At 37.2% G+C, this 27,256-nt stretch overlaps 1 protein-coding gene across 6 annotated transcripts in view; it reads left to right on the forward strand.

Annotated features, from left to right (window-relative positions):
- Positions 1 to 2,486: 2,486 nt before the first annotated feature.
- Positions 2,487 to 27,256, forward strand: part of LOC121300926 (interleukin-6 receptor subunit beta-like) — a 34,163-nt gene continuing 9,393 nt past the window's right edge. Inside the window, exons 1-6 of one of the 6 annotated variants that reach the window (XM_041229928.1) lie at positions 6,039 to 6,209; positions 8,053 to 8,130; positions 21,698 to 21,764; positions 24,070 to 24,150; positions 24,916 to 25,221; positions 25,637 to 25,772. In XM_041229928.1, coding sequence (XP_041085862.1) covers positions 24,084 to 24,150; positions 24,916 to 25,221; positions 25,637 to 25,772 — 509 coding nt within the window. In that variant the 5' untranslated portion in view covers positions 6,039 to 6,209; positions 8,053 to 8,130; positions 21,698 to 21,764; positions 24,070 to 24,083. Of the gene's footprint in view, positions 2,588 to 6,038; positions 6,210 to 8,052; positions 8,131 to 21,478; positions 21,496 to 21,697; positions 21,765 to 24,069; positions 24,151 to 24,915; positions 25,222 to 25,636; positions 25,773 to 27,256 lie in introns of those variants that run through there. The other 5 variants (XM_041229948.1, XM_041229958.1, XM_041229920.1 and 2 more) reach the window with 5 other exon arrangements.

Here is a 27,256-nt window from a genome sequence, read left to right on the forward strand (position 1 = left end):
ATTTTATAGGGCTAACCATCCTCCCCCAAGACCCACCTCTCAGCCACTCAGAGAGAGGGAAAGTCCACATACCCCCTTTCCCACCTCTCCGTGTCACTGCCATGACCCACAGGCAGGTATTGGATGACTGCTGCCCTCTTCCTGCAGCACTATGAACACGCCAGCAGAGTCAGTACAGATCTCCCCCGTTACAGTCCTGCTGAAATATGAATTTCACTCGGGATTCAGACAAGCTCAATTACAAGATTAGAACCTGCGAGCTGCTTACGATCAGGCTGTGGAGGAGGACGAGGAATATTGGGGTACGTGTGAACATAGCGCTACTCCCCATTTAATTGATGACCAGGGTTTATTATAGAGGGTTATTAAGGGCTCACTGCCCAGCGAGTTGTTTTATCAGTTAATTGTACAGAGAACACAAAAACAAGTCATGATGTTGCTGAGTTTTGTAGTTCATGTCCCGAATGCCAGCGGATATCCAGTAAAAAAAAAAAAAAAAGCTCCACTAGTCCCCATGCCTATGATAGAGACCCCATTTGAAAGGGTAGGAATTGATTTAGTTGGACCCCTGCCCAAATCAAAGTCTGGGTTTCAACATATGTTGGTCAAGATACCCTGAGGTGGTGCCCTTACGTAATACAGCAACCAAAGCCATAGCCAAGGCCTTAATGCACATTTTCCATAGGGTGGGTTTGCCCCAGGAAGTCCTTACAGATCAGGGAACCCCCTTCATGTCAGGAGTATTTAAGGAGGTGTATGCCCTCTTAAAAATTAAAACCCTGCGCACGTCGGTTTACCAGCCACAGACGGATGGTTTGGTTGAATGCTTACCATACTTTGAAAAAGATGTTGCAAAGAGTAGCCCAGGAAAACCCAAATGAATGGGAAGTAGTCATCCCATATTTAATGTTTGCGTATAGGGAAGTTCCCCAAGCGTCTACAGGCTTCAGCCCATTTAAGTTGTTATTTGGCAGGCAGCCTACGGGCCTCCTGGATGTCCTGAGGGAAACATGGGAAGCAGAGCCAACTAGGGGGCGGGCAGTGGGTGAATATGTAACCGCCTTAAGAAATTGCTTAGTGAAAATGTCGAAGCTCGTCCGCAGTAACCTACAGCAGGAACAATGACTGCAGCAACGGCAATATAATAAAGGGGAAAGGGTGCAAGAGTTTCAAGTGGGAGACAGAGTCATGGCTCTGGTGCCCATGGATGCTCATAAACTTCTAGCACGCTGGCAGGGTCGAGATTGTGGAAAAGGTAGGACCTGTTAATTATAAAGTGCACCAGCTTGGAAAAAGAAAAAGGTTCCAAATTTACCACATAAATTTACTATAACCTTGGAAAGCCCGAGATTGTTTGTTTTCCAGACAAGCTGATCTTATTGAGTCCCGTGAAGAGCAGGTGGAGGCGGCAGAAACCCCTGCAGTCCCCACTGGTGAGCAGCTGACCCAAAAACAAAGACAACAGGTAGAGAAACTATTATGTAATAACACTGTATAACAATTTTTTTTTTTTTTTTGTTCCTGGGTAGTAAGTGTTATTTCCTAATTGCTTATGCCTCAAAAGTATAGAAAATGGCTATTATTCCCCACAAACTTTGCTTTTGTGACCAGGACAGTGATATTTCAAAATATCACTATTTCCAATGGGAAAACGGGCAAATGTGTGTCTTTCGTTCACATAAAGTCTTACAGTACAGTCTACTGTATTTACAGTATAATCGTAAATCTCGAAAAACTGTTTTTTTCTGACTTTATGTGAACGAAAAGACACACATTTGCCCGTTTTTCCATCTATACCTGAAACAGGCATTGTCTTCTAAGCCTGTTAGGAACCCAGATTTTTCAAAAGATTTTTACAGACTGATGCTTCGGGAGTCGGGTTAGGTGCTGTTCTATCCCAAGATTTTAATGGGGAAGAACATCCAATTATGTTTCTGAGTATGAAGCTCTTACCTAGGGAACAAACATATTCAGCAATTGAAAAAGACTGTTTAGCAATTAGGTGGGCTATTGAAAAACTGAAGTATTATCTGTGGGGCCGGCATTTCACTTTAGTCCAACCATGCCCCAGTAACTTGGTTCTATAGACAGAAAGACACTAAACCCAGATTGACCTGGTGGTTTCTGACCCTTCAGCCATATTGATTTGATGTGACACACCAGGCCGATAAGGATCATATAAATGCAGATGTGTTATCACATGAATGCCCTGAAGCAAAGGAGGGGGGAATATGAGCCAGCTCACAAAATAACCAGCAGGAGGCGCTCGTGGCTGGCTGAAACCAAGCTGGGCCCCACAGCAGGGGACAGCAGGAATGATCCACATTTGGTTTGGGATCAGCCTGCCATGAGTTTGAGGAGTTAACTGAATTATAGGCAACAGGTGCTGCTAGTATAGGACACAGAGTTTGCTTATAAATTAGTAATGATCTCATTTGGCAGCACCTGTGGTCTATCTGGGCCGCAATAGCGATCCTTTATAAAAGGTTCATTTTTCTGTGTTTGGGGAACAGCTTGGATTGTCTGAATGGAGTGCTGAAACACCATATAAAACTGAAAGTATCCCATTGGAAGAGAAGTACTGGAGGTACGGTGAATGAACAGGAGCTTGTGGACATTGTTGCAAGACTACTAAGATCAGTTTGTGTTTTGTTTATTTTTTTACTTCTAGAAAAAGACCTGCCTCCAGTTTATTTATTTTTTTTATTTTATTTGTATTTATTTATTATTTATTTGTTTGTAATTCTTTTTTTTGTTGTCAGTGTCCTCAGTGTGCAACCGTCGCAGTATATATATATATATATATATATATATATATATATATATATATATATATATATATATATATATATGTACAGGTAGCTTCTGTTTTAAATGTACAGTCAAACCCTTTAATATCACAACAAAGGGACTGAGCAAAAATAGAGTCAGTAGGTGTTTGATTTCATCAGGAGTTCATCATTAAACTGACAAAGTAAGTAATACAACTTGGAACACATTTTGATGCAACACAGACTGTAAAAAAAACTGCAAACATACACATTGCAGCGTTCTGTCTGTAAATCAAAACGTTCAACAATACCAGACAGCAATGTGCAGTACAGTTTATAATCCTATGCACTAATCTTCTCAAAGAGATTAAGTGGGGTGAAATTCAATATATTGATAAATGTCATTGGAGTGTGATAATGTGGCACACATAAGCAGAAGATGACACTGACAGGCATATCTATACTAACTAATATATAACTTATGGAAACTTTTACTTGCAAAAAAAAAATAACAAGTTAAAATGAAAACCATTATCTTCTTAATTTGATAGGTGGTAACAAAAATGTGTTTTTGGAAAGTATGTCTTTACCTTTGACCTGTTGATGCAGGGTACTTCAGTGCCTTGGTTTTACGTTAATTCTCTCTCTCTCTCTCTCTCTCTCTCTCTCCCTCTCAATAGAAATACATGGATGACGGCTATATTTGCATCCTGAGCCATTCTAAAAAAAAAACAAAAAACAAAAAAAAGCATAATACCTCAGTAGTGATATATAGAATAGATGGGCTTCAGTGAATTACAGAAAAATAATTACATCTCGCGTTTCTGTGTTGTCACAGAAACGCGAGATATAATTATTTTCCTGTAACTCACTGAAGAGGCCCCTTTATTATTATTTTTTTTATAATACATTGATACCCTTGTGATGCTAATTAATTTAGTAATACAGTAATACAAAAATGACTACAAAAGATTTAGAAGTGAGTAGTTTTTCGAGATTTACGATTATACTGTAAATACAGTGTGTATATATATATATATATATATATATATATATATATATATATATATATATATATATATATATATATATAATAATATCTCACTGTCCTGGCCACAAAAGCAAAGTTTGTGGGGAATAATAGCCATTTTCCATACTTTTGAGGCATAAGCAATTAGGAAATAACACTTACTACCCAGGCACAACAACAAAAAAAAAAAATTGTTACAGTGTTATTACATAATAGTTTCTCTACCTGTTGTCTTTGTTTTTGGGTCAGCTGCTCACCAATGGGGACTGCGGGGGTTTCTGCCGCCTCCACCTGCTCTTTAGAAACTTTAAAAAGCTTTAGAAGCTTGTCAAAAAGCACTAGATGATAGACTAGATAAATCAATACCAACAGCAGAGGTGCTGAACATGTTCAGCGTAGTTTTAGAAAACAGTTATTTTACATTTGTTCATAAGAATTACAAACAAAACGATGGTACAGCAATAGGATCTAAATTAGGAATGCATTTTACCAGTACATACATGTGGAAATTGGAAGAACAATTACTTAGAAAACAGAAAGAGAACCTTTAAAATACATTTGGTTTGAAGATGATATTTTTGGGGTTTGGACACATGGAGAAGAATCTGTTTTCCAGTTTCATAAAATGGCAAATGAAATACACAGTAATATTAAGGTGGACTTTCGATGGACAAGAAAAGAAATATAATTTTTAGATACCGTAGTAAAACTTCAAGAAGGTTCAATTGAGACTGACCTGTTCTGTAAACCTACTGACAGGCACCAGTAGTTACACATGTCCTCTGCACATCCAATACACACTAAAAGGGCAATACCAAAGGAGCTAGGAATAAGAATACGAAAGTGACTGTGTAAAACAAAGAAATGCATTAAAAACAAATCTTAAAAAAGAGGATTGAAAGAATTATAGAGACAGAGTTAAGAAAAGTGGATAAACTAAAAAGAGATGATCTACTGGATTATAAAAATTGAGATAAAAAGGTCAAAAGAGTCCCATTAGTAATGACTCACTCTAAACATTTGCCTAATATTTCTAAGATAGTTTGGAAACACTTGCAGATTTTACATAAGTCAGAAAAATTGAAAAAAGTATTGCTTAAGGCCCCAGTTGTAGCATTTAAAAGTTAATTTAAACCTATAAATACCTCCAATGTTTTTATTCAAACAAGTGCTCCTTGAGAAAGATATGTACAACATATCAAAACATTGGGCAGCTGGCTTATAGAGCTAATGTATATATTTTAGCTCAAAGAGCCAGCTGCCCAATATTTCAATGTGTTGTACATATCTTTCTCAAGGGAGCCTATGTTTGAATCAAAACATTGGAGGTATTTATAGGTGTGTGACGGCATGACAACTACTGGTTGTTGTTTATATTCAAATCCATGATTTATTCTTACATGATGTAATGGTTTTCTATATATTGTGACATCATTTTTACTTATATCTTTAAATCTATATTAATTCTAATTAACATTGTTTTATATAAACTCATATTTTTATTATCATGCAATGCTGGCTCTGAGGATCAGCCTTGATTTGGCCTCTCCAGCGCATCAGCATGCACAACTTTTGAATTAATTTTGTTTATTTATTTTGAATTTGTATGTATTTATTGGAATTAATTAGTTCATTATTTTCTGTTGAGTTCTCCTGGCATAATTGTGTTCAGTCTATTTATCCATTTTATTTTATTCTTCTATATGTGGCATTGTCTACTTTTAGCTGTTCTAATACTATAAACTTTACATCATTTATATGATATCATATTCATTCCCCCAAGCCACATGACTGCAGTCCCTGACAATAAGCCATTTTCATCTCTGTTTCCACAGGAAACCTGTGTACCCTGTGTTACTGTCACCTATACAATACTCAAAAACGTAGACCTATCGGGGTTTTTTTTGTTTGTTTGTTTTGTTTTTTTTATAAACTCACCGAGATAGTGCTTCACAGAACAGTGTTCATAGTTGACTACTGCATTCTAAGAACAGCACTAGAAACAAAGACAACCGTGCTCGCACAGTTCAACAGTGTGTCTGCGTCTGTCACTCCTGCTGGTTCAATGTATTTTAAATAAAATAAATAAAATAAATAAACTGGGCGGAGAATAACGGGAAATTTCGCGTAAACTTGTGACGGAACAAGCTTGATTGACTGCAGCACTAACGAATCAGATTCCGAAGAATGTTTTGTAGGAAGGATTTACAGTACAATGAGCGACATTCTTGCGCATGATAGACAGTCGCCCATAGTTGCTAGTGAGCTTGTTAAGAAAAGTCTATGTTTTCAACCGTTTATTTAAGTATATAATGTAATTAAATACAAGGTGTTTCTTACATAGTTTCTTTTTTTTAATCGGAATAGTTTATTTGGTTAATTGAGTTTGAAGAACATAGAACGAATTGGTAAGTTTCCAGTCTTAATTTTCAGTTCTGTACAATGCACGTAGCACAGTCTATGCCCACAAGTCAGCGCAGTACTCAGAGGAGAGTCGAGCAGAGAGAGAGAGAAGAGGAGAGAGATACAGAGACTCAGCGTTGTAGAGTCGCAACATAACTATATATGTATATATATATATATATATATATATATATATATATATATTATATATATATAGAGAGAGAGAGAGAGAGAGAGAGAGAGAGAGAGAGAGAGAGAGAGAGAGAACCAAAAGTTACCAAAAGTTAAATTTGAAACTGAAAATTTACTTTTATAACAACATTGTTGTAGTTGGTTTTTTTAACTTGAATATCCTACTGGAGGCTACGAAGCGACGAAATATATATATATATATATATATATATATATATATATATATATATATATATATATATATATATATAAGGTATTTATTTTAACGTTTTAACGTTTATTTTTAAAATATGAGAAACACAATATAAAATATATAATCATATACACAAACTGCAACAACAATCTGAGTACGGTGTAGTTGTTACAGGAACACTATATTACTCTATACGGTGTAAGAATGTACAAATATAGGGGAGACGGGGGTTGATTATCAAACGGGTTGGTTGTCATAGTGCTCATAGCTATGAAACTAGATGGCGCAGACAGGTGATAATAACACTGAATGTGTGTTCTATTGTCTGGAAGTCAACTATCTTGTAATTTGAGGTCAATTGCATCTAACATAAAGGTTAGCACATAGTTCTTTTTTTTTCATGCCCAAAGTAAAAAAAATGCATGTCTTGTTAATATGTTATAACTCATAGTAGTATTGGAACGAGATACAAAACCAGTAGGTTCTCCCAGTAGTATTGAGAGAATTAAATTATCATGTAAAGTCTGGCTGGGGCAGGTCGTCACATAGTTTCTGGGGTTGGTTGTCACATGTAAATCCTATAGGAAGAAGTCTTATATTTTTTCTTTCTACTTTTTTACACCAAAATGTGGGATATGTCACCATATAATGCTTATTTAAATTATCTACTGTTTGTCCTCTGGTTCTGTGGAGGCTGTGGTATTATTTTGTAGCATAGGTCAACATTTCAACTATATATAGGTCTGTATTTTTTTGTGTTCACATAAAAAGTAAAAATACAACTGGAGTGTACTACAGATTCTGGTAATTGAAGTAGCAAGTGCAAACTCACTTGCAAAGCTCATAGGTAAAAGGGGCAACATCAAAGGCCCAGAACTTGAGCAAGTTAAGTTTTCAGCAGTCATTCAACAAGGTAGCTGTCAGCTGTGCTGAGTGTTGTTCAAAGAGGTGCCCCTCTACTACTGTCTGAAGGGGTATGTTCTGCTACAGTACTCAGCGTTGTATGATAAAAATGATAAATGTGCAATATGTACTGTATGAATATATTTCCACAATACCCCTTGAAATAGGCATATTCTTTCCCTGGGGCTGGCAGGCTATTTCTTTGCAGTGCTGCTAGATCAAATGTTGTGCATTGTATCTAAGCTAATGATTTCATTACAATTAAGTGCTGAATCTGCACAGAGATTGAACTTCTGTAACTGTGGGCATGTTCTATACATTTGGACTGCGCTTACCTACTGTACAATTTTATTCATGTTAGCAATAAAAAGTGTACATAATCAGGTGCAGTTCTTGCTTGACTGAATTGCCATTTCCTTCACACATGTCTGTGCTGCGGTTTACAAAATGTCCCACGCAACAATTTCTCTAAAAGTTTCTGTATTACAAAAATCTAGTTCTTTGTTTGTGAATTTTTATTTTCAGAAGTCTTTGCACACTGATGTTTCTGTGTATTTCAGGCATTCTGTGATGTCATTCCGTGCTTGCGAAAACAGCAACAATATACAGGCTTCCCATCAGTAGGTCTCTACTGCATGGTGAGTTTTCAGTACAATGATCTGATGCTGTTTTGGTCATGCGTTGAATGTGCCACCTTTAGCTTGTCAGCTGGGTGACAGGTGCTTACTAGACCCCTGCCACAAAGATGGCTGGAGTGGGGGACGTCAGACCAGAAACAGGAACCAGGAAATAAACAAAGAGAGAGGTGGAGTTGGGTGGAGCTGATCGAACACTCTCGCTCAGATTTTATAGTGCACAGAAAGACAGAAAATAAAAGGTTGCAAGACAAACAAAAACACAGGACACGGCACATTCGCCAAAACAAAGAGCAGAAACAAAAACAGACTAACACTAAACAAACACAGTGAGCTGATGTTTTTAACTATTACTGTTATTCTTATTATTCTTATTATTATTATTACCTCTGTCTCCAATCCCGTTCTCCACTCACCGAACACACAACATACAACATAAAATATACACAGGGGCAGGCACTTTGCCACAACGCCTTATTGTCAATGACATACATTAACGAGTGTATATAAATGTGTGGGAATAGACTGTATGTGCGTGCGTGTATACATTTAAATCTATACACCAATTACCTGATATTTGTAAGTTATCTACATACAACATGTCCTATTCTCTAAATCCTTACACAGCACTGTAGGGGAGGCCGGGCTGGTTGTCACACTTTACTCTTTATTATTTTCCTCAATCTGGTGACAAGCGGCGAGGTTCTGTTCCTCATTATATTGAAGAATAACCCTTCACGTACAAACTGATGTTTTATTTCAGCGTAACTTTATTCCAAATATGATGTTTAGATGGTTGAAAATGCGCCGGTCACCTGTGACAACCTGCCCCATACTGAGGTTGGCTGTCACACGATAAGAGGTTGGTTCCTGCTTTTACAGTAGACAATAATACAACATTTTTAGTGGCATTTTACAGCTTGCAAACAGGCACCTGCCTTTGAAAAGGCTGATTGAAAAACAGTAGACTGTCAGTCATTCACTCAGGCAGAGAGTAGAGACTGATCTGATTACAGCTAAACACATTGCAGACTGGTAAATAAAAATAATAAAGTAGAATACCGTTCTGTATAATCACAATACAGTTGTTTTCTGGGTGGCCGTCAATGTGACTGCTCCCGGGGCTTTTAGGTATAATGTAATATATCCTTTATTTACGCACTCCTGTTTTTCATGCTTGTGACGGGGAACTGCCCCATCTATATGAATATGTTTGGAACTGGCAGGGGGGGGGTTAAATTTCTCCCTGCCAAAAAAACATGTGAGAATGTAGCTGGAGCTCTAGTTGAATGATTATTGATTAATTGGGCTCCAGCCACAGGGGATAAAAGCCAGGGGAGAGGCCCTGGCTGGAGGTGTTCTTTTGTTTGGGAGTTTGCTTTGTGTTGGAGAGTTTTGTGTTTTGAAAGAAGAGTGTCTTGTTTTTTAAAAAGACTTGGAACCTGACCATTTACTTTGTAAGTTCACTTATTTTGTTTGAACCTCTTTTCTGTTGGCCCTTGTGCCTGATTATTTTTGTTTATTAAAGAACTTTACTTTTTGCCTTTACATTGTCTCTGAGCCTCAGCCCTCTGTCATCCTGTCACAATACTTTGAGAATATTTAATACATATGGACAGAAAGGTACATTAATGCGCAGCTCCATATGTGTTACATGTGTTAATTACATTTTAAAACCAAAATGACTGAGGCTGGGCTTCTATTGTTTAAAAAAAAAAAAAAGAAAATTGTTATTGTTGGGCAGTGTGGATGGCCCCATTCCTCTAAATGCATCTTCGGCTACCTCCATGTCTCTCTCCATTTAAAAAAAAAAAAGTGTACCTGATCTAGCCTGACTCCGTGGAGGTGCTGTTATCCCACTTTAACACCACGTGTGACAGGACGGCTTGGTGGTGATGTCCCAGACCAGGTACTGCGAGCTGAAGCGCTGGTGCCTGTATTACTACAATTACAAAAACAAATCAAAGAGGCAGACAAAAAACGAAAGGTTTGAACAAAGTAAATCGCAAACCCTGACAGCAAACCAATATCGTGCCGGTCCTTCCAGTACGAGTAGCGGTTGTTTTACTTTTTTCTTTCAATTTCTTTTCACCTCCCACCCTGATTTGAGCAGCTGCTGTGCTTTTATACACGTGGCCATCTCCGAATTAGCCATAAATGAATCAATCCGGAGACTGACACATTCTGCTGCCAAACAATGGGCCTTAACCCCATCCCTGCTTCCAAACAATAGCAAAACATTGTAGTTTGTTTTAAATAAACCAACAATACCTTTTTAAATCATAACAATACAGTGGCTTGCGAAAGTATTGACCCCCCTTGGCATTTTTCCTGTTTTGTTGCCTTACAACCTGGAATTAAAATAGATTTTTTGGGGGTTTGTATCATTTGATTTACACAACATGCCTATCACTTTGAAGATGCCAAATATTTTTTATTGTGAAACAAACAAGAAATAAGACAAAAAAACAGAAAACTTGAGCGTGCGTAAGTATTCACCCCCCCAAAGTCAATACTTTGTAGAGCCACCTTTTGCAGCAATTACAGCTGCAAGTCTCTTGGGGTATGTATCTATAAGCTTGGCACATCTAACCACTGGGATTTTTGCCCATTCTTCAAGGCAAAACTGCTCCAGCTCCTTCAAGTTGGATGGGTTCCGCCGGTGTACAGCAATCTTTAAGTCATACCACAGATTCTCAATTGGATTGAGGTCTGGGCTTTGACTAGGCCATTCCAAGACATTTAAATGTTTCCCCTTAAGCCACTCGAGTGTTGCTTTAGCAGTATGCTTAGGGTCATTGTCCTGCTGGAAGGTGAACCTCCGTCCCAGTCTCAAATCTCTGGAAGACTGAAACAGGTTTCCCTCAAGAATTTCCCTGTATTTAGCGCCATCCATCATTCCTTCAATTCTGACCAGTTTCCCAGTCCCTGCTGATGAAAAACATCCCCACAGCATGATACTGCCACCACCATGCTTCACTGTGGGGATGGTGTTCTCGGGGTGATGAGAGGTGGCCAAAAAGCTCAATTTTAGTCTCATCTGACCAGAGTACCTTCTTCCATATGTTTGGGGAGTCTCCCACATGCCTTTTGGCGAACACCAAACGTGTTTGCTTATTTTTTTCTTTAAGCAATGGCTTTTTTCTGGGCACTCTTCCATAAAGCCCAGCTCTGTGGAGTGTACGGCTTAAAGTGGTCCTATGGACAGATACTCCAATCTCCGCTGTGGAGCTTTGCAGCTCCTTCAGGGTTATCTTTGGTCTCTTTGTTGCCTCTTTGATTAATGCCCTCCTTGCCTGGTCCGTGAGTTTTGGTGGGCGACCCTCTCTTGCCAGGTTTGTTGTGCTGCCATATTCTTTCCATTTTTTAATAATGGCTTTAATGGTGCTCCGTGGGATGTTCAAAGTTTCGGATATTTTTTTATAACCTAACCCTGATCTGTACTTCTCCACAACTTTGTCCCTGACCTGTTTGGAGAGCTCCTTGGTCTTCATGGTGCTGCTTGCTTGGTGGTGCCCCTTGCTTAGTGGTGTTGCAGACTCTGGGGCCTTTCATAACAGGTGTATATATACTGAGATCAGGTGACAGATCATGTGACACTTAGATTGCACACAGATGGACTTTATTTAACTAATTATGTGACTTCTGAAGGTAATTGGTTGCACCAGATCTTATTTAGAGGCGTAATAGCAAAGGGGGTGAATACATATGCACGCACCACTTTTTAATTATTTATTTTTTAGAATTTTTTTAAACAAGTTATTTTTTTCATTTCACTTCACCAATTTTGACTATTTTATGTATGCCCAGTACATGAAATCCAAATAAAAATCAATTTTAATTCCAGGTTGTAAGGCAACAAAATAGGAAAAATGCCAAGGGGGGTCAATACTTTCGCAAGCCACTGTACATCACCACAAACCATTATTTTAAATACACCCCAAAATAATACTGTGACAGGGTCTTCCTCGAGTCACGCGTGTGGGTCGCCGCTGTTCAAGCATACAGAGAGACAGAGGTTGGTGTTGAAACGCCGGCACAGGCGCGCAGGATTTATTAACAACAAACAGAAAACGAAAGTAAAATAAAGGCGGTCATGTGACGTTACCAGCGATGGTAACGCACAGAGGACAAATACAGCAAACTGTACAAAAAGTGCAAAATAAAACACAATACCCCAAACTATAACTCAAAAAGGTGCTGTGAAAACGGCAGGCCTTGCAGCAGCCCCGAGCTATCTCCCGCAGATGTTTTTAAACTGACGGACACTCGGTCGAGACCCGCCCACTTGCTGATTGAGGACCAGCACAGCCAATCACTTGCTGCCCTTCCCTCAACCAAGCATAGCAGGCAGCAAGTCTCAATCGAGCGCCCGTCTGTAAACAATAATACAATCAAACTAATCAACTCCAAAACGTCACAAAATAAACCCATTCCCACATATAAACCACACCAACACTAATTTACCACTGTGCAGGGCAATCGCACTGCCACAAATACATTCACCCGTTCTACATAATCCCAAATAACAATGCATTCATCAGCAGGGCTTTGCCCTGCCCCACTGGTTTACACATAGCGCTTTTCTGCCTTGTCACAGACACACTAGGTTTTGTCCCACTTAAACGTAAAACTTTTGGTGGTGTCTCAGAGAGTAGACTGATCTCTCCCTGTGTAGCTTTCAACTGTTGTGAGTTCCATCTGAAAAGACAATATTTAAGCTCAGCTAACAGTATAGTTATTTTGTATTTGTTTGTTTTATTTATTTATTCATGCTGTGCTTGTCATTGATGTCTGTAAGTTATTATAAGATATTCAAGCAAGATAGATTCACTGCGATGCGCCATCTCATTCGCCTCTTCCTTGAAATTGGAAAGCCTTGTTTGAGATTAGCCAAGGGGAAATGTAACCATACCAGAACTGTATTGGCTTGTATTAGAATTTGCCCTGGACTGGGGTTAACATCCTGTCCCTCTTTGGATATCAGTGTGCTCTTTAAAGACAGTCCTCCTAAAAAACAACAGTTAGTTATAAACAAAAACAACAAAACAATATTTGAGATCAATTGCTTAACTTTCTGACCCATTGTTTAGTTTAATTTTTGCACTCTTTCCAGCTGCACCATAAAACAGCCTTTAAAAATCAACCTTATCAGTCTGGGGCTGCTTACGGTTACAGTACATTTGTACAGACTATAGAATTTACAGACTATACAGTAAATTTACAGTATAATCGTAAATCTCGAAAAACTACTCACTTCTAAATCTTTTGTAGTCATTTTTGTGTTACTTTAATTGTTGTTAATTTGGATTCATATGTTGTTTTTTTCTGACTTTATGTGAACGAAAAAAATAGTGATATTTTGAAATTTACCTGTCCTGGTCACAAAAGCAAAGTCTGTGGGGAATAATAGCCATTTTCTATACTTTTGAGGCATAAGCAATTAGGAAATAACACTTACTACCCAGGAACAAAAATTGTGTTACATAGTGATATCAAATGAAAGGCTACACAATTTAATTTCATAGCCTCTTGCGTTGCTGAATACACAAAACCCTAGATTAAAAGTAATCTTATAAAACTGTATTTTTTTTTTTTTAAATACATTTTAATTTTATTACATGTAAACACTGTTCAGAAACATCAAGCGTTCACATATAACGATCTTGATCTACACAGGCGTCAATTCTAAGGGGATACAGAAATCTGTGCAACTCCGGGCCGCCTCCCCTCATCCTACGGAGACCCACTGAAGATGTAGCTGGTGCCGTCTGCTGCCTCTTTGGTCGCTGTCATTCTGACAAAGTGAGAGCCGGACTACCTGTCCTTTGGAGTGCCCATATACTAAAATAAATGGTGTGTAACACGTGCAGCATTTCACGTGCTATGATGACTGGCAAATGAATAATTTAGCTTGCCTTATTCATATGTATTATTATATTAGTGAATAGAGTGGCCACGCCTTCCTGTATTTCAGGTAGTTTTCCACCGTTTAGTGCACGAGGCCCTGTGTGTTTAGTATCAGGAATAATACTGAGAAGGCTTTAGAATGAATTGAAGTCTGCGAAGATTCTGCAAAAGTTAAATGCAAACAGTAGTTTGCCAATCTCGCATGGAGATTTTTAATTGTGTCTACCCTTTGTGGTCCTGTGACTTTTCAGTTTATGCATCACATTCTGCAAAAAGTTCAGAGCTCTAGATTAATTTCAAGTATGATCATCCATTTTTCCCTTTTGTAGCAGTAATGTTACAAAGCTGCCTTTGCCACCTTTTCATATTTTGGAGACCATTTGAAGTGCCAGTAGTGACTTTGTATTTGCTAGGGTACTGTAGGACCACTGGGTAAATGTGTCAGCAACCATGACATTGATGTTGAAGGGAATCAGTTTTACTACTTTTAAATACTTTTAAATACCCTCGAATTTAAGATGCAGCCCAAATTTACCACCCTCAATTTGAGGAAAAAATAAAACATCAAATAAATACGCATTTACAAAGATACAACCTCAATTGCGCTGTTGTATCGTACAAAACTGACACGAAACAGTGTTGTTGTAGATTAACCACGGAGCTTGTTTATTGTACTGTGCACTGTATAATACTTAAGATGGCATCTCTGTCTTACACATACCACCACTCACTTACGACATCACACATCCCGACAACAGCAAGCGCGACACAACACTCCATTGCATCAGGCAACATGTAACCTAGCAACCACGATAGCACTGAACTGTGGTTTTGCTTGGCATGTTGAAAAATATGGGGGTCTGATCAGCATTTCTGACCTGTCCAAGCTGGTACTGTTTGTTAGAAATGCTGAAATTTATAAACGTTTCTTTTGGAATTCCTAAGGAAACTTGGTTTGTCTTTTCTAGGCACGTTGCTATTTGTGTACTCGGATAGTCACGTCTTTTGTTGACAATTTTAACACATGCATCACTATATTGTACTCAAGTTTACGGGAGTGTCTGTATTTAGACTTCAATTCCAGGGACATTAATCGGACCAAATGCCCTGTTTACAGAAGAAGACATATTTAATTACAACCAGTTGGGTTGAAACATATTTTACAGTAGCTACACTAGGAACGTGGCAACGGTTTTGCTCATGAGAAATTACCCAAGAGATCTGGAGTAGTAGCTTTCTTTTCTTGAAACTTTGTACACTCTCCTGCGGTTTGTTATAGTTTTATTTTTGTACATAACCACAGCACGGTATGTAACCAAACCACATAGACACTTCATTAGTGGAATCTTTATAGCCAGCACAAAACCATAAAACTCCTTGGGTACAGTACAGTATGTGAGTACTACAATGTTTATTTACACGTGGACGTATATGTTCTGTGAATAATGGTGATATTCTGTTCTGAGAAAACAATGTTCATTTTGATAATTGTACATACTAAGACAGCAAATGATTCGGTTCTTAACCCTCATCAAATAAACTATGTTTCTATGTCTGAAAGTCTGAATCTGTGGCCACTGAACCGCTAAATTCTAAGTTAACAGGCGTGAGAAAAATATAGACTTAAAGTGAATAAGTATTGTACATCAGTAGCATACACACCCAATGGCTGTGAATTCAAAGAGCTACAGTGGTTGGCGTCATGAACAACCAAACAGTATTGCTCGGTGAATACTTCAGTATGGTAGCTGTCTGTATTTTCCTCACACATGTTAGTTAGAATTTAGAGGTTAGCCGATAAAACTGTCCCTGGTGTGAAAACAACAGGAAGACCATTTGCTTTAACTGTTCTACTAGTGCAGTGAAGTGTGTGGCTGTTGCATGTCTTTGCTGTACGGTACCTAGATGAAAGATCAACATCATGTGAGCTATGGAATTAAGATTTTTTCTTGATCCAAATTATTATTATTATTTTTTTTTTTTTTTATTAGTTTTACATTAAAATGCATTTAAATAACTGTGCATTGTCCTGTACAACCTCATCACTGCATGTGTAGTTTGTGAGTGAAATAGTAAAGGTTTATGAAGCCACCTTTTACAACCTCACCAGTTAGGTCACTGACTTTTTTTTTTTTTTTTTTTTTTACTGCTATTTAATTCTTTGAGATTTGTATTAAAAACAATGTACATTTTTATTCTTAAAAGATGGCTTTAAATGACCCCTTTATTGTCTTGATAATGATCTGTCTAGTACCACTTGTACTTTGTAAGACTTAAAGAATTAAATAAATGGGGGGATAAATGGCAGTTTATTATCATTAGCTACAGTAGGTTTTAACCCACTCTTAACTTCTCGTGTCTCTTCCCACTATGTGTTTGTGGTATTTAGTGATGTGCATGTAGGGTAAAAAGCACCCTTTATAAATCACTCCTAGGGGAAAAAGGTTTGCCATTTAGAGGTAAGTCCAGAGATCACACTAGCTTTTCTGTTCATGCGTTCCTGAAACGCACATGTGAAAATGTAATGCGAGTTAAAAGTAGGATCGGGGATGAACAATTCACGTAGTTTGTCAGTTCTGTTTGTAGTAAAATTAAAGGGACCAAAATTAGGCTCAGGCAAAATATGAAGGTAAAAGCAAAGAGTGTTTTATAATTAACAGCTTTTTCCGAGTTTAATTATGAAACAGAATCCGCTAAATTTGTTTAAAGGGATGTCGTCTGATTAAAAATAAAACCACAAAACTTCAAGCCTACTTGTGTGATTTCACATTTACTTTTTCCAAAATACTTTTTATTTCTTAGCAATATGGGCTTCTGTTAATATGGGGCATAACACATTATTTTAAAATAAAATACAGTGTGTGGTGGGATACCTATCATATTAATTTCCACTGTTCATTGCACTGCTAGGAACTATAACCAAACTATTTTAATATTAATAGTGTGGGTACGCATTATGTCAGACTAAACATGAAACGGTACTACAATGTGGACGCTTTGAGCTGAATTAAAACGTTTTTGAGTACGGTTCTCGAGATCGGCTGTGTAGTGTGGACAGGGCCGAAAAGTAAATATCCTTAATATTGCTGCGTAAGCCAAATATGAGTCTTATTGCTTCCACCTACAGGACTGGAGTGTACCTTAATCAAGGTTGTTATATTGCAGAACAGTTATTTTTTATCAAGCAATGCGATCATTTTCCTGCAGTGTAATAATTACCACGAATATGCATGTCTACGTCCCTTTCCCAATGTGTGAGTCCCGTGAACGTAAGACAAAATATTTTCCCATCCAGTTGATTTATTTTGTGTCTAGGACGCAAAATGTTGCATTAACGCGACCTCTGTAAGTCATAGGTGGGGATGGAAACAACCTCCCATTGTATAGCAGTTTGAGCCAGTCCTGGTTTAATAAGTCACACCTGAGCAAGTTGTTACCTGTACACTGTGGCTAATCAAGCTTGTATTAAATCGTGGAATGGGTGAAACTGCTGTATTCTGCAATGGGGATTTTCTTCCCTGGTCATGGATATTTGGATCCACAGCTTTAGGCCATTTGTTGTCTTCGGTGCCACTCCGGTGCTTCGGAGTGACACACTTGAGTTCTGATTGGTTGAGCTCATGTAGACTTATCTTAGGAGCTGGCCACCTAAATGTCATTATAGTTTGCTTGTACATTGCTGGGCTTAAGTTATTCAGCATTATTGTGAATTGAACTGTCGGTCATGAATTGGCCATCCCTCTAAGACAGTATTTTCAGAACAGATCATTGCAGTAAGATACAGCTTGCATGAATGGATTCCAGTCGCGTGGTTCTCAGATTTTATCTCATCAGAGGGCTTACACAGGCTGTGTAGACATGATTACTGGCTTTTGGTTGATTATACTTAAGGCTTGGAAAGTGTTTCTTGGATTGGTTGTGCTTTTTGGCATTCTTTAGACAAACTACCATGTGAGAAAGTGACAAAGTGCCCGCCCCTGTGTATATTATCTGTTATATGTTGCGTGTGGTTTGTTAAATGTTGGTGTATAGTCATTGGTACACGGGATATAAACGGGTCTGTGTAACACGAGTGTTTAAAATGTATATTTGTATTTAGGCACGGGATTGTACATCACTTCACGTACATTTAAAGTAGTTAAAATGTGAGCACGAGGTTGCACATAATTAATTCACGTGCTGGGATTCAAGTGAATAATTAATTAGGAATTGAATCCCAGCACAACAGTATATATAGATGCACGTTTTCACATACTCCTGGTTGGGTGTGCGGTGAGTGGAGAACGGGAGAGAGAGGATAAAGAATTTAATAACAATTGCTATTGCGTGCTGGTGGGACCAGCACAATACTTGTTTATTTAAAAACTCACCGTGTTTTGTCTGTGTAGTTTGTTTTGTTTATGTCTATTTGTTTTGACGTAGAGTGCCGTATCCTGTTGTTATCTGTTTGTTTAAACCTTTTATTTTGTAATAAACAGGTGCCAGCAGGCGTCACCATAAATTCATATAGTATGTGTATTTACACATACTGAAGGGCCTACATTTCACACATTTTGTATCGGAGGACACCTTACTGTTGTGGTTATAAAATGCCTGTGATCAGAATGGTATATGCAGATTTCAAGTTCAGTTCATTTGCAATGGTATTCTTTTTAAAGTTTACTTGCAGCCATATTAGTAATATAATGCACTGTACTTTTACACTTTATAATACTTTTCATTGTTCTGTAATTAAAAAAAAGTGATTTCAGTGTAACTGCAACTTCAGTAAAAGCTGACAGTGTTCATTTGACTTAGGTTCCTAGTAATGTTTCTTTGTTCTTCCACTTCAGTGGAATGATGTAAGTGGAAAAGCATGCTTACTGGGACAAGCTTCGAATGTGTCTTTGCTTACATGCCAATCCAGCGGTGTGCTGCTGAAATTCAGGACGGGGCTGAGCTTTGGTACAAACAGTACAGCCATTGATATGTGTTTCATAACAACTTTAAAATGTCTGACTTGCTTGCATATGACTTATCCGAACAGCCTGTAGCCCTTTCATTAACACTTGTCACGGTAGGAAACAACAGAGAGGCTGCAAACTGACCAACTGAGTTCAAAGTCTGATCTAAAAAGACAGTTGCAAAGAGACTGTTAACATATTTTGAAATTAATCTGCATTGACAATGAAAGTATAGAACAGGCAGGTAAAATAATACCTGAATGAATTGGCATTGCACATAATGGAGCACAGGATCAAAGCCCAAAAAAGCCGTGGGGCAAGACGTCCTATCAGTTTGTAATGTAGATTGTGCTTTTGGATTGAGTCAAACAGGAAACCATAACAGAAAGTTGATTGAATCATCACAAATGCAGCTGAGCTGATAATTATGAGAATTTTTTTTCTTTCCTCTAAATAGTGTGTAAGCGTTGGTAGAAGCAATTTCTTTGACAAGTAAATTTTTTGTTAAATGTGCGTTGTTTACCTCATTTATGAAGTACCATGGCAATATAGCAGATTGAGATGGGGGAAAAAAAAAAAAAAAACACCTCTGTACATGTACTAAATGCCAGTAAAGCATGGCTTCTTTGGTGCTGCGTAGCCAAATCTGCACTAAATTTGGTCCACAAATTGAGCTTGTCTGAGCCTATATGGATGCCGTTTGCCTTATATGATGTACCGGTCTCTCCTACATATTTTATTTATTACATTTTATGCAAAATATACCATATACAAGGTTGCTATCCTTGCATGACGGATTTAAGACTGAATTTTTTTTTTATAATTTGTGATTTCACTTTTATCTTTATTAATATATTTGCACACTTTACATGTGCTTTTACAGTTTTCAATGTCCTTTAATGTATCTATGATCCCTTTATGTTTACTGTGGACTAAAATGTCAGCCAAATTTGCATCCCTTCTAAAAGCTACAATCAGTGCTTTTACTTTTTTCTAAATTATGAAGTATACATAAATGCTTCCAAACAATTTTTGAAATGTTTGGTAGTAATTTGAGAAATATGAGATTGTTAATGGTACTCTCTTAACCCTCTGTTCCCTTTTCTCACAATCAAGTAGTTCATTCCTATTGAGTTTGTCAGCTTTTCTCAATTCTCTCATAATTTGTTCTTTATTTCCTCTTTTTTAAGATTTATTTAATTCCTTTCTGTTTTTTTGTAGTCATTTATCAGAACAGATATATTATTATTATTATTATTATACAGTACAACCTCGCTATAACAAACCTTTTGGGATCCAAGCCTTTTGTTTGATATATCGAGCGGTTTGTTATAGCGAAAGGATAATCAACATGAGCGATAAACTTTTGGAATAAGATAATGAGATGAGATTGTGAATACAAGTAGAATTACATGTACCTGTTCATTTCATGTTTGCAGTATTCTGCCTTTGCTTTATCCTATTAGTTAAAGAATTAAAACACAGTACAAAAAGCAAAAATCCCGAATTGAAGCTGGACTTTTATTCAGAATCAATCTGACACGAATTGTTTCAAAGTGCACCAAATCTTAATCCAACATGAAAAAATCCCAAACTGAGTTTCTATTCCAAATCAACCGACATGAAAAGTTCATGAGATCCTCAAATTGTTGTTGTTGTTGTTGTTGTTGTTGTTGTTGTTGTTGTTGTTTGATTTGCTGCATGTTTGCTGAACAAGCCAAAAAACAGAGTGCTTTTTGACAACCTGTATTCACGACAGAGATGCCTGCGTTACTGCTTTTTTAAAGATCTATGTGCCCAGCTTTGTTGCAACATAAAATGATTTTCGATTGGGAGGCATAGTTACAAAGCGCATATTATTTATTAAGACAAGAGTTGACTTCACTGTGCAGGTGGCATCCTGTGCGTAGAGACCAGGATGTTGACAGTGTGTGTTTATATTATCTAACAAAGGTTCGTTATAATGAAGGGTGTTAAGCGAGGGTGTACTGTAATAGTATTATGAACTGTATACTGAATTGCATTATGTGATTGGATTTCATTAGTTAAAGTGGAGAATCAAACGTTGAAAAAATAAAGACTAGCATTAGAAGTACTGTATCCTGTAATTTATTCATTCTTCTTTTAGTGCTGTGGTTGACACTCGCTGCGTTTGAGTGAAGAGTAGGCAACGATTGTCTTTGAGGCATTCCTCAAGAATAAATTGTGGTGAAGATAGCTATCTGGTTTGCTTCAATTTAATTCCACTTCATTAAAGAATGATGTATTAGAATAGTATTATAGTTTGTGTACAAACCAGAGGTACAAGGTACAGGTATGCTTTGAACTGTGCATTATATGCAGAGTCACTTACAATAGGACATTGATTTAACACCTCATCTGGAGGATGGAACACAAAGAGGTTAAATTACTTACTCAGGGTCACACAGTGAGTCAGTCAGTGGTGGGATATGAACTGGAGACCTTCTGGTTACAAGCCCTGGACTTTAACCACTAGCCCACACTGTCTCCTCTGGTAAATTTAAAATCTGTGTTTACTGTTTATTTTTGTTTGCTGTGTTTTTTATATTGAGGCGGGGAGGCGGGGGGTCAAGTCAAAAGTCATTTTGATGACATTAAAACCAATAGAGTATAGTTGACCTGTTTACCATTGTTGCTTGTATGCAAACTTGTAAACCTGTTTGGAACTAATGTGTATGCTGTGTTGTTCTTTTAAGGTGTTCCTTGTTATCACAGTAGTCAGGGTGATTTGATGCAGATTTCGCTCATGCTGTTCTTGACCAGGTGAGTTTATTTGTAATATTCTGCAATTGGGACAGTATGTTTATTCATAACATGGAGCTTGATAACAGGACTGCAATGCATTTGCTGGGTTGTGCAATACTGGAGAGCCCTGCTAAAAATAGGGCACAGTGTAGAGTGAACACACAGTGTACTTGCCAGTACAGCACTAGAAAAAGACAGCATATCAGGTTGGCTGTTCATCAAAACTGTTTTATTGAATGGATCTTAGAGTCAGGGAGAAGCCAAAAAAAAAAAAAAAAAAAAAAAAAAAGAGTGATGTATCAAAATTCTACAATAAAGGCGACTTGTCAACTTCAGAAGAAGCTTTTTTTTTTTTTTACATTCTATACGTTATATACTTCTGGTGTGTTACTGTATTTCAAATGTTGACTTTTTCTTTAAGCCAAATTTCTGTTTGACTTCAGGAAAGCATTCCTGGAGAAATCAATTGGTGCAAAAAAACAAACTTGAAATCTGGTACATAAGGTTATACTTGTTGGCAAGAACTGACAACTTTTGTAAATGAGTAACTAATACCCTGTGTTGAAGTCACAATCTACAGCCGGACAGAAAGCCATTCCATAGTTTTACTGTAAACCCAGATTTGGACCCATAAGTTTAAACTGGACATTGTTACAATTGCATATTCGTATAATTACACAAAGCTGCACAAAGCTAAATCTGGAAACCCACAAGTGAAATGGAAGCGGTTGCCTTTCTTTAATCTTATGCGGTAGTAAATGGAACACTGCTCCCCCTGCTGTGCATTGGTATAAATGCAACATCACAAGATTCTGTCGAACTCTGACAACAAATAACATCCTTGTTATACATTTTATACAACACATTCAATTTTAATAAAGACTAAAACAAAATTTATGGATAACATTACTGACTCCGGATTATTTATTTATTTATTTATTTGTTTGTTTGTTTGTTTGTTTTTCTCGGGGGGCGGGGTGTGTAATACATTTCTTTAAATTAGCGCTGTATCTGCTAAATTAAGACTTTTTGTTCGTTTACATCACAGTTTATTTATAAGAAGTTGTTGTTGTGGTGTTTTAAACTTTTTCGCAACATTTATGTTTGACTAAATATGTTCAGCGTTTAGATGGAAAATACATAAAAAACGTACTTACATAAAATCATTCACACTGTAGGCTTACGATTGTAGAAACATATGTTTGAACACATTGATATTTTAAAAAATGGTTCAAAAGCTTCAGCAAAATCCTAGATTTTATTCAGCGTTTTAACTCTAAACCATTAATACCTGGAGTTGCTACAGTTGTGACTGGTGTGTCATTCCTCTGAGAAACACAAAGGGATACCAAGGGGGTCACTCGGCCACTTGCGTCAAATAAATACAATTTTTTTTTTTTTTTTCTATTGGAAAGCCCTTGAGACGTGCATTATAATTAAAGCTTCTGTTTTTTTTTTTTTATTTCATTTTTTTATGCTTATTTTTAGCTGTTCAAGTTTTAAGTAAATCAGGTTTTTGCAGAGCTTTCGCTTTTTAAATACTTTGTGAAATTATTGTTTTTGGTTACTTTCCAAAATGCTTGAGCTGTTTTTTCTGTCATAATATGTATAGTAGTAACTCAACAGTACTTGCACACTTAAGTTGTACCTTCTTTCCTTTGCTGTGTTCCACAGCGAAATCCTTATAGTCACGGGCACGTTGTTCTTGGGTTTTTGTGTCTAGTCATTTTTTTTTTTACATTTCGCTACAATTTGCTATACTGTTTTAAATTCTCACTATCTAACTGTAATGTAGTTCAAAGCTCACCATGTGAGTTACACAGCTCTTCTTTTGTACATGACACCTGTCCTGGCACCATGTTCTCAGTCACTTGTGGTTTATGCATCATGAGCATAAAAAGCTTTACTATCAGGTTTTATAGTTTAAAATGTAATCATGTATGGCATGTGTATATATATATATATATATATATATATATATATATATATATATATATATATATATATATATTTTTTTTCTTACCAGCAAAACACAACCAACCACACCTTGTGGTTTTCTGTAGAACTGCTTTTCTATGTAAACTTGCAATTAAGTGATGAATTTGCAGCGCACATCCTCTCCTGTACATCGTATATATTGTAACCAAGCCTGCTAGTGAGTACAGCCATTTGATATGTAGTATTCATCCTAAAGTGAAGCCATTGTAATGTAAAGTAACATTTACATGTTAAACAGATTTAGCATGAAAAGGATAACTTTTGATTTTCCAGTTATTTTAATTTTTAAATGACGTTAAATTGTATCTTTTTTTTTTTCCTCCAGAGAAATCAAGAAAGATGCACATTTCTCAGAACCTGTTGGTGCTGATCCTCTTTGGCCAACTCAATGTGTTATGTGTGATGGGTAAGTCATAAACTACATAGTACCTGATGATTAAAAAAAAAAAAAAAAAAAACACTAGATAGAGTATTCATTTGACACCATTTTAATTACCACGGTGTGTCTAAACTGTAGGGATTATGTTGGTTTATATATACAGTATATATTTCTAAATTATATGTAAGTAATATTTTCTTTTAATTTATAGTATTAAAGTTGGGGACTTGCATTCAAAACCATGTCACAATGAACTGTCACTGTTGCTGTCAACATGAAAGAATGTGGATGCTTGTAATGTTGTTTCCTCTGTTAGAGCTTCTGGGCCAGAGAGAATGTTCTCCGTCCATATTCCAGACTCGTACTGTCAGAATCCCAGTTCAAATCACACTGAATTGATTTTCTGTCAAATCACATTCAACTCAATCCTAGTGGGATATAGAACCAAGGCATTAGGGTAAATGTGTGAATAGTTTTTGGTAGCATTGTGTTGTAAATGTTCTGAGATACAATTCACGTTCCAATGTGCCACAGGGCAAGGAACGAGACTCCATTCATAGCAATTGGATCCAGGTTTTACTGTGCATTCAGAAGAAACATACTATAAAACATATCGACCTAAATGTCTTCATAAAATGTTTTTGTTGCCATAGATTTAGCATTACTATTTATAGCATCAGTAAGTGTTTTGTAATAATTGATTGAAGCTTAATTAAGGTATTCTTTCCCATTCCTTTAGTGTATTTTTATTTTTTAAATATACATTAACACAAGTAAACTGTGTCTTTGCAGGTGGGCTTGATCTCCAGTGTGGTGTGATTGAACCTGTTCCTTCAGCAGTGGAACTTCACACTGAGTTCACAGCTACCTGCGTCCTGTTTGAGTCCTGTATTGATCAACATGAGGCTAATGCTGACAACATGTACTGGAAATTTCAACAGCACAGAGTTCCAAAGGAGCAGTATACAAAGATAAACGATACAGCTATCCGCATCACTGTCAACATCACTGATGAATTACGCAGCCCCTTAACTTGTAATGTCATGTCATATGGACAGATGGAACACAACATCTACGGAATTTTTTTAAACAAAGGATGTAAGTATTTATCTCTAGTCTATCAGCAAACAAATCTGAATTTTAAAATGTATACACAAAAAAAGTAATTTTAGCAAATACTTTCTGATATATGATGGATGTTTAGCTTTTCAAAGTTTTTGTGAAATACTGTAGCTTGGTGGTATGCATATTTTATGCACACTTAAATCCAGATATGAACTACCATTAAGTCCAGTGACTCTTCTCAAGTGAAGTGTGCCGAATTGTGTCATGTTTGCAAGCCATGTTTATATGAAACAGTACATGTTGTCAGCATTAGTCTTCAAGAGGAATAAATAGTAGTGATGTGCAGAAATCCATTTGAATTAAAAATGTGTTGTGTTTTGCAGGGATTTCTTGTTTTTAATTAAAAATCTTAATAGGTACAATATTTCTAATTATTTTCTTGTTTTAGTTCCCCCTGAGAAGCCTCAGAATCTGACCTGCATTGTGCATCAGTATGGTAAAAGCCTCTCTGATACTCTGCTATGTACCTGGAATCCTGGGAGAGAATCACACTTGGTCACACGATATACACTCAAAGCACAGACGTACGTATTGTCCTAAGTCAAAGTGAAAACAAACGGTCAAATTAAGCGTTCCGTGAGGGGTGCTTAGGCCTGTATGTAATTGTCATTGCAATGTGGCTGTTACTTCAACTGCTAATATCTCATAAACCATTTCAGCTTCATTCTTTCAATGGGTTATGGTTGCACTATGTTCCTGGGGATTTTTGTTTCTGTTCACAAATTTTTATTTATTTATTTATTTATCTATCTTTTTTTTTTTTTTTTTTGGAATCATCAATAATTTGTCATTTTCTCCTCAATTTGGAAAGCCCAATTATTATTATTTTTTTTTTTATTTCAACCCGGCTCATTGCTGCCACCCCCACGCTGACTCGGGAGCGATGAAGACGGACACATATGTCCTCCGAAACTTGTGCCATCAGCCGTCTGCTTCTTTTCACTGTGCAGGCTGACCATGCCGCCACCTCAGAGCTACAGCGTTAGAGGACCACGCAGCTCTGGGCAGCTTTCAGTCAGGGGTTGCTGGTGCGTCGTGAACCGAGGACACCCTGGCCGACCTAAGCCCTCCCCACCCGGGCGGCATTCGGCCAATTGTGCGCTGTCTCCTGGGTTGGCAGTGGAATAGCCTGGACTCAAAACTGGCGACCTCCAAGTTATAGGGCGCATCTGCACTTCACGTGGAGTACCTTTGCCGGATGCGCCACTTGGGAGCTGAATTATTTTTATTGATTACAAAAAGTACATAACTGACATATAGTGAGAAAGTTTAAAAAAGGAATGTAACACAGGAAGTCTTTTTACTTTTGTGTTTTAAGGGAGCTTTGTATAACTTGCCTTATACCACTTGTGCTAACTTCTGCAGAAAAATAATACTGTGTATCGGGTTCCCAAACTTTTTTTACATGAGGCCCATCTGTTCATCTACATTAGGCCCACTATTAGCCATTCTTTAGGAAAAATGACAAAAACATTTTTAAACCTGTAACCAGGCAAAGTGTGTGATGATGGCGAATAAGAAGAGATCGTCTTTGTCTCTGAAAACAAAACTTCAAATTATTGATGATCTGGACCTTAAAAGAAAATCACAAACCACAATCTGCACATAACTGGGCTTGGTAAAGAGCACTGTTGCAACCATGTGGGCCAACCTTAAAAATCAAGTCTCCTGCAATTGAAGATGAAGCGCTGACCCAGTGAAAACGAATTCGGACCTCAACTCATGAAGATCTTGATGAAGCAGTTTATCGATGAATTAAAACAGCCAGAGATAAAAACATTCCAGTGTCGGGTGATATGTCTTACCTGCAAAGTCCGAAAAATTTGCCTCTTCATTTGGCATCGAGAACTTAGTATTCAAATGGATGGGTAGATCGCTTTAAGCAGAGGTCCCGGGGGGGGTTCGTTATAGTGAAGTTAGACTGTGTGCGTGTGTGTATATATATATATATATATATATATATATATATATATATATATATATATATAATATATATATATAAAATCTC

The sequence above is a fragment of the Polyodon spathula genome, chromosome 2, assembly GCF_017654505.1.
Source record: "Polyodon spathula isolate WHYD16114869_AA chromosome 2, ASM1765450v1, whole genome shotgun sequence".
Lineage (NCBI taxonomy): Eukaryota > Metazoa > Chordata > Actinopteri > Acipenseriformes > Polyodontidae > Polyodon > Polyodon spathula.